Below are 8,547 nucleotides of genomic sequence, written 5' to 3'. Positions count from 1 at the left end.
GAAAAACAGTTGGCTACACTTCAACAGCCAACACATAGATAAAGTGTTTAGGTTGGGTGGGTTATGAATATTAAGCCTGCTGATAGAGTCAATGTAAGATGATGAATTAAAGATAGAAATTTCTATCCAGTGAAAGTATGCCACTGTACTGTGTAAAAGCTGAGAAGGAACTGGGAATGTTGGAGCAGGTGTTATCTACTGTGTGTATGATCAGAGTTCAGATGAGAACCAGCGGGAAAATCACCAAATTCCCTGTTCGGTTGTGAGAGAAAGCAGCCAAGCTGTTGTCATCGATGTCGCAGTTTATATAGCCAATGGTTAGTCAAGGACTGCTCTTGACACTCTTTCAAGATTGCTGTGCTTTCCTTAATCCTGTTTTTGGCAAATTCCCAAGATGAAAATCCCAAGGATATGCCTAGAAATAAATGCATATCATTAATCAGTCAATCATAGTTTGTCCTTGAACCCAACAATAATGTTTCAAATCACCGAGAGGTCCACATAGAAGCCTTTTAGGAGGCTTAGAACTCTTAAGAGTGTAGAAAATAAGTAATACCCAATGTTTGGTTGTAATGTATTTGGTTATCAGTTGGAGTGGACCACAGATGTTTCCTTGAGAAATAATAGCACAGAAACATACAAGAATTTCCATCAGTATCAGTAAAGTTTGTCTTATCTTATCTTACCTTACTGTAAATGTGGATGAGAAATTCTACCTAGGGATTGCGGAGGCTTTTGATAAGGCTAATGTGTAATGGGGAATAATTTGAAGCCATAAGGTAAATGAAACACACTGAGGTGCCATCTGAGGATGAGGGACAGCAGAATGGGGTAACAAACGAAGGATCTAATCTGATCTGAACAAAATAACCATAGAACTTTGAATTTTTTTGCACTTGAAGCAGCACTAATAAGCAATAACCTAATATTAAACAACAAATCACTACAGGTGATCAAGATATGATACAATGTGTATCAAAATACACCCATCATAAGTAATCTAGACACCTAACCATTTACTGTACCAGTAGCTCAGAGCAATTTTGAGTTAACCAAAATTAATATTTTTTCCCCTCTTGAGATTAATTGTATTTGTGAAGTATTATAACATGAATTCAGCTTCATATCTTGCTGCAGTTGCAAGCTTAATGTTAAAAATCACAACTGAAGTTTTGAAGGTGAAAAGTTCAGCAGCCAACACTGAATAATAAAAACATAAAACTGAACAATAAAAACATAACTTTCCATATGAACACAGCATATCAGATGCAATTACCATCCTAGTCATTTTCTTTTTAAAATAAATCAATAAGTAAAATAAATAAATAAACAGTCCTCAATGTTACGTTGCTTGAGATCTGTATAGGGGGGAAGAGGAAGCACTGAAGTATTTTATTTCCTCATTCATTGGATTTTCCCAAGTGAGCAGATATATTGCTCGACTACTTACAGGTCTGGATCACTCAGCACTTTGATGTGGACTAACAGACCAAACTAAAGATGTGGGTAAGTACAGTATAGTCTAGTGATTTTTTTTTTGTCCTTTTAGTGCAACATGACTTGACTGATATCACCCTTAGTGGGTATATTTATTAGATAAACTTTGAATGAAATATAATAATTATGTAGAGTTTTAGCTTAATCATGGTGTCATTCTTTTGCAGTCTTCTCTGATAGTCGGAGTTTTGCTCCTTTCCCTCACGGATGTTCTGACAGGCCAGAAGCATAAAGGCTGTTTGCCTCAGGATGAGCTGATGATCCAGGCGAAGAAGTTCCTGCGGCGGACAGGCAGACACTCTGAGCACAGAGCTGCACGTGCTGTATCCGCCGCGTCCTGCTCCGATTTCACACACTGGGTCTTCTCATCTGATCTGAAGAACCGATCCCTGTCTCCCTGGCGATCAAGGTGAGTCTCATGCCTAAACTAAAGCTGAAATATTACACAGCATCACATTACAGCACATCGCACTGTATGGGTACTACTACTCAAAGACAGAAAGCAGGTCGTACCTTCACACCAGTTCCTCCGAATCAGAGTTCAGTTGGTTCAGTGTGGTTTGTTTTGCTTTATATTTTGATTTATTTTTAAAGATAATTTCCACACTGCACATAATTAAACAAACCAAAAAAACAAGAAACCGTCGACAGGGGGGGGGGGGGGGGGCGTGTACGTCTGAAACGTACTCCTAAGCCTCATTCATTGGAAAAAAAAGTAAACAAACCTTTGTTAACTGTGTGTAGAAATCACAAAATGTAATCAGTCGTGCTGTAGCGCGCATTTACTGCTCTTCATAAACCAAAACCACACGCAGTCTCTGCTGGTGTCTAATTTAAACCTATTTCTGTGACAAATACTTCCAGCATGAAGCTACAGGAAGCGTATTGGGCAGGTAGTTTTAGGAAGGCAGGAAGTTTACGACCAGGAAGAGCGCCTCCAGCATTAATTTTATTATTATTATTATTATTATTACACAGTACAAAAACCAAATAATTATGCCAATACAAATATAAACAAAAACAAATAAAAGAAAGATAAATATATATATATATATATATATATATATATATATATATATATATATATATATATATATATATATATATACACATACACACACACACACACAAAAACACACATATATATATATATATATATATATATATATATATATATATATACATACATGTACACATACAGACTTATTGCCAGGATAAAAAACATAATACTATTACATCTCAAGAAGACACAAAGGACGAATATAAACATACAGTTTTCAATGCTTTCAAATTAACAGAACTTTGGATAGTTTCCATATACTTGTCTAAGTCCACTTTGAATAAAGAAAAGAGAGGTTTAGGAAATTTAGCCAACAGCAAACACAAATTAATGATGTAATATTTCCCTATATTCTCTTTTGAGTATTCAAATAATCCAAAGAAAGCATCTTTAAAACAAAAAAACTCCAGTATTAAAATATACGAAGAAGCGTGAAATTAGGGGCGGGTCAAAGCTAAGTGCGCATGCGCACGTAGGACACTTCGTCAAATAAATTAGATTACTGGATAATTACAGCCTAGAGAGAACTAGCTTTAAATGGTTTGTGTATCGCATTTTTGTTCGTTGGTCCAGATATCTGGAAGATATTGCATCTGTGTTGAAGCACTAGGTCTGTGCTCTGTGCTCATGTTAGCAGCTCTACACAAAATACACGACATGTGTGATTCACTTCCTGTATTTGGGTCGATTCGGAGTTGAATCACAATCGAACCGAGCTAGAATAGGACCAAGGAAAACTGGTGAGATATTCTCCTCGGTGTGGTTAGTTTAAGCAGGTGAGAACACAGCAGTTGTACTGGGAGCAGGCCCAGACAACTGGTCCATGAGAGAGAGAGAGAGAGATTCATCCGACTGTGAATCGACTCTGAATCGACTCAAATGTCGGAACTGAAAAGTCGAAATTAAAGCTGGATATGATGCACATAATGTTACAGCAGTTATTTATATAATCATCTGAGCTTGTGTTTACCTCTGTGTTGTCCGTGCTCGGATGATTTTTTTTTTTGTAGTTGTGTCCCAAATGACACACTATGCACTTACACTGTGCACTTACACTATGCACTATGCACTCTACTGTGTAGTGTATGAATTTTAGAAGGGTAGTATGGTATGAAGAAATTCTACACTCCATTGCAATATTTCGAATAAATGAGGGTTTTTTTTTCAGACGTACACACCTATCAGCCAGTGTTTTCTTGCTTTTTGGTTCGTTTAATTATGTTCAGTGTCAAACCAAACCAAATAAATTATATCAACAATTGCCAAAAAAAAAAAGAAAACAAAACGAAAAACAAAAAAAAACCCTCTTCACTGGGACTCTTCTAAGGAATAACGGAAGTCAGCTGCAGAAATGAAAACGACAGAAAGAAGTAACACATCATGCATCATGTGATATGTTTGATGCATGATGATTCAATATTTTCGTATTAACTCTTAATCATTTTAGGTGTTTCTTTGGGGAAAAATAGTCACACTGTACAGCTATTAAGCAGTGTATATTCATTATGATGTTTTATTCCCCCTCAGAGTTGAGACTGCACATGACCTGATCCCTTCAGTATATGAAGTGGCCGAGTGTCTGTGTTCCGGCTGCATCATTGACGGCTCTGAAAACACCGACTACAACTCAGTCCCGGTGATGCAGAGCGTCATGTTCCTGAAGAAGGTCTCGTGCACCTCTGATCCGGAGAAATACTCTTTAGAAGTTGTGTATAAAACAGTCCCGGTCGCCTGCACGTGCGCCGTGCCCAAACAATAACCTCTTGTAGAGGCATTAGCATTTAAACCAAGACAAAAATGTAGAGACGTGTCTCATGTATGGTTGTGTTTGTTTTAAAATGCAAAACTGTTAAGATTTTTGGGGTGTTTTTTTATTTTTATTTTTATTTTTTTTGTATAAACAGCACTACGTGCTATGTTTATGTTCCATAAGCTGCATTTTCAGCATGAAATTACTATGCAATCAAAGTTGCAGTTTGGTACATTGTCGTACATACACTACTGTATTTTTTATTTATGTAATAATTTATTGACTATTTATTTAAATTATTCGACTTCTGTTTTGAAGTTCTGTTTTAAAGCTTTATTTTATTTTAGTTGTATAACTTATAGGCTGCAAGTAATACTGTATTTAAAATGTATTATAATTATATTATAATTATATTTTAATATAAAGTATATGTGTCCCTGAGCATTATAATTTAACTGTTTTGAATATGAAATATATGAAGTCTATTTAATCTAATAAAGTCATCCAACCTGACATATGCCTCCACAGAGCTATGCTTAATAATGTCTGAATTAGATTAAAATATTTTTGTCATGCAGAGCTGAAAAGATTGCTAATGTCTACTTAGTTAGGCTGTAGATAGATATTGTTATAATAATAAAATGTGTAGCATTACTACCATGCTGGCGAGAGAAGAACGTTTTCCCAACACAGTTACCGATAAGGATGAAATTCAAGCAATAAAAAAAAATTAATATATAATAAAAGCTACATACGAAGTACATACTATACCACCACATGCATACTTTAAAACCATGCAGTTTAAGACATAAACAGTGACAGTTTATCAATTCCCCTACACTTTCATACTAACAAGTATGGATTTTTCCTATTTATTTATTTATTTATTTATTTATTTATTTATTTATTTATCACAGACCTAAATGTGATTTGGACCAACACTTTTGACTTTTACTTTATGTATTTTTCCCGATCTTTGCGACCATACGTAGTCATGACGTTTAATTCGCGCGACGTAGTTTCGCATGTGCTTATCTCGTGTTGTTGACAAACATGACCACGGCGCTTATAACTGCACTGAGCATCCTTACCAAACCTATTCGAGGTAAGTGAAGCTTCTGTCTGCTGAAGTCTAACATGTGAATATTGCACCAGTTCCTTTTTTTTTTCTTGGTGGAGATTTTGTGCTTTTTTTAGCCCACACACACACACACACACACACACAGTGAGAAGTGCATCAGTGTTGTGTTAAAGCTTCTTGTTACAATTAGGATTTGTTTTTAGAATTTGAAAGCATTCATTTGTTTAAATTGCTTTCATTCTTTCATGTGCAGTGTTACAAGGCATGCAGAAATCCATCAAATGTAATAGTGTTTTTCTTTCAGTTTTGCAAGAAGGTGAGCAGTGTAAGTTTAAAGAGGTTTGTGTGAACAGTGTAGTTCTGTAATAGCTCTACCATCCTACAGGAGTAAGCAAGAAACATTTGAAACTGTTGATAAACATCTCACTACATTGTCCAGCCAAGTTAAAGCAATTTCTTTTCATCCATATACACATAAGCAATGGGATTAGGGCCTCTAGTGGTCAAAAATATATGCCTATATTCCATTTAGATGACAATACTGCACGTGTAAAATGTAGACTAGTAAAAGAGGAAAAAATAATAAACTGCTGATGTAAGCTATGAAATAAAGAAATTCTTGAATGTGTATTAGGTTTTTATTGCAGCATAGACATGAACTTTAAATAACACAGAGCACAGGCGATTGCTTTAAGACAACACGGGAAGCCCTGCTTCCCCTAAAATTTCCTTAAAATGCAGCAGTGAAATGTTGACCAGAATGTCTGTTTTTCATCACTACTGGTGAAATTCAGTATTTGATCAAATCATATAATCAAATATCTCACTGCAATATCGCACTGTTTGTTCATTTAATGCAAACTGTTTTCAGTGGACAGCGCAGCCTGCATGAAACTATCCTCTGAAGCCTCTGACAAAGCTCTGATAAAAAGCTAGAGATGCCGGGCTTCTATGGGCTTCTATGGCAGATTCAAGTACAATATGTTTTAATGGGAGCACAGATTAATGCTCATTGGACAACAGACTTTTAATATGTCATTCTGAGCCCTGTTCAGAAGCTGGGCTTCTCTGGGAGTGTGGGCAGGTGGGTTTTGCATCTCACTGTTCATTGGACGGTGCGCTCTTCGCTTGTCCCGCATGGATGCACAATTTCTCCTTATGATGATTGAGAGATCTCTTAAAGGGCCGAAACCATGTAACCTACTGCCAATCACTGTAACAATGACATCTCAAACGTATCAGCAACAGTTGGAATTGCTTGGAGCTGTATAAAGTTTGCTTATAACGCTTATAATGCTATTAGTTGCACATTAATCATGTTGCTTTCCTTGTTTATTATGTACATCTTGTAATCATGTCTACAAAAACAATAGTGTGCTTCAAATGGATAGTGACAGCATTTGGTTAAATCAGTAGTGAATGGGGATTAGAGTTTAAATATGCTTGTACATGGTCAGAGTATCGACTACTCAAAACAACCCAGCACATCTGGGCCAATTCCCAAAGCAGCCCCTAAACAAGGCTTTAATTAATTGACGATGATGTCGTTAGAGGAAGACCACACAAGATAGACACAGAGCTTCACATGAAAGTGCCCTACTTTCTCAACACACAGTTCAAAGCTTGAACTGATGGGGCTCTGTATACCCAACTACACTAAGTCCAAGTAGTGTGACAAGTGCAAGATGAGTGAGCAAACTAAATAGAATTACAGCCCACTTTAGAATTAGTGTTGACCTTTAAAAGAAAGGGCATCACAGACATTACACACAATTCAAATTGTCCTCTCAAACAATTGGAGAAGCTGTGTACTGTGTACTTCTTCAAATAACAAACAATTGTTCTTTAAACAAAATCAGTGACACCCCAAAAGATTAATTTAAATGAATGCATACAAATTATAATCTAAAATAAATTGCTTTCAGTACATACCGTAGAATCGCTGCTGTCTTTAGCCAAATATGAGGGTGCACACCTGAAAAATCCCTTTGTAATCGATCATGATGCAAACAGCTTTCAACACAAAGGAGAAATGATTGTTGACCTAAAAACTACATTAGCACTTAAAAATACCATTAAGCACAATAAGGCCAAAAAATTAAAAGTTTCTAATGTCTGCTAGGAATGAACATACAGCCTCTGCACACAATGAGGATGGTGGTGAAGGAGGCAAGGGAAAACCAGAGATCACGGTTCCAGAATTGCACTGTTTAGTCGAAATTTCAAAATTAACAGAGTAATAAATAAACGCACAAATAAAGCTTGGAATATAAAGGAGCTTAAAATGTTCTGCATGTAAGACTGGACCGAGATCCATCTACAACAGTCTCCAAGCTTGATAGACATTACAGCCTCAGGACTGTTCTACTCTCTTGGGGGGCTTCACCAGCTGTTATTTGGAAGGGTGCCAATAATTTTGAAACAAGTGTTTCGCAGATATATTGCATAAAAATGGCATTAAAACATTTTTATGTTTGAAAAGATATGGAGACAGTTAATAGTTTTGTTTTGTTTTCAGTATGTTTAAGGTCGAAATATCACTCAGTGCATGTTAATTCATTCAGCTTCACTTAGCGCTTATCTGGAGGCTATCTCAGGAACACTTGGCCTGAGGCAGGAATGTACTCTGGATGGGACGCCGCACACACATTCACACCTAGGGGCAATTTAGAGTAGCCAATCCACCTGCCGACGTATTTTTGGAAGGTGGGTGGAAATCAGAGAACCTGGAGGAAACCCATGTGGACATGGAGAGAACATGTGAAACTCCACACAGACAGTAACCAGAGATCAGGATCTAATCGAGGACCCTGGGGCTGTGAGGCCGCATGTGTTATTCATTTTATATATTCTGTGAGGTTTGCGAGTAATTCTGAAGTTGAATGTCTGTCATAAACTGTAAATGCATGAGCACAGTTACAACTCTTACAGTTTTCTTTAATTATTCTTTTATCAAAAAATGTGACAAATGTAATCAAAATAGTGTATGTTAAATTACATGTTTAACATTTTCTTTTCTGAGTATTATATAAATGTTCTATATTTACTCGGGGACACATTTCAGTTGTACTTACTGGAAAGTTTTTATTTGTGGAAAAATTGTAAACTAGGGGTTCTTTTTTCATTCAGAGTCCATAGGGGATGCAAACCTTTGCACTG

General features: G+C 36.4%; 2 protein-coding genes across 3 annotated transcripts in view; both read left to right on the top strand.

Moving 5' to 3' along the window:
• Positions 1 to 784: 784 nt before the first annotated feature.
• il17c (interleukin 17c) lies at positions 785 to 4,820 on the top strand. The gene is made up of 3 exons (XM_026927641.3): positions 785 to 1,506; positions 1,665 to 1,906; positions 4,085 to 4,820. The coding sequence occupies exons 1-3, from the start codon at positions 1,501 to 1,503 to the stop codon at positions 4,314 to 4,316; spliced, it is 480 nt and encodes a 159-aa protein (XP_026783442.1). The 5' UTR covers positions 785 to 1,500; the 3' UTR covers positions 4,317 to 4,820.
• Positions 4,821 to 5,285: 465 nt separating this feature from the next.
• The window catches only part of tango6 (transport and golgi organization 6 homolog (Drosophila)), a 28,100-nt gene continuing 24,838 nt past the window's right edge, over positions 5,286 to 8,547 (top strand). For both annotated transcript variants that reach the window (XM_053235074.1, XM_026927619.3), the window contains exon 1: positions 5,286 to 5,412. In XM_053235074.1, coding sequence (XP_053091049.1) covers positions 5,361 to 5,412 — 52 coding nt within the window. In that variant the 5' untranslated portion in view covers positions 5,286 to 5,360. The remainder of the gene's footprint in view (positions 5,413 to 8,547) is intronic.

The sequence above is a fragment of the Pangasianodon hypophthalmus genome, chromosome 6 (assembly GCF_027358585.1).
Source record: "Pangasianodon hypophthalmus isolate fPanHyp1 chromosome 6, fPanHyp1.pri, whole genome shotgun sequence".
Taxonomy (NCBI): domain Eukaryota; kingdom Metazoa; phylum Chordata; class Actinopteri; order Siluriformes; family Pangasiidae; genus Pangasianodon; species Pangasianodon hypophthalmus.
The sequence above is the reverse complement of the archived record's forward strand: the minus strand, read 5'-3'. Positions and strand labels throughout refer to the sequence as shown.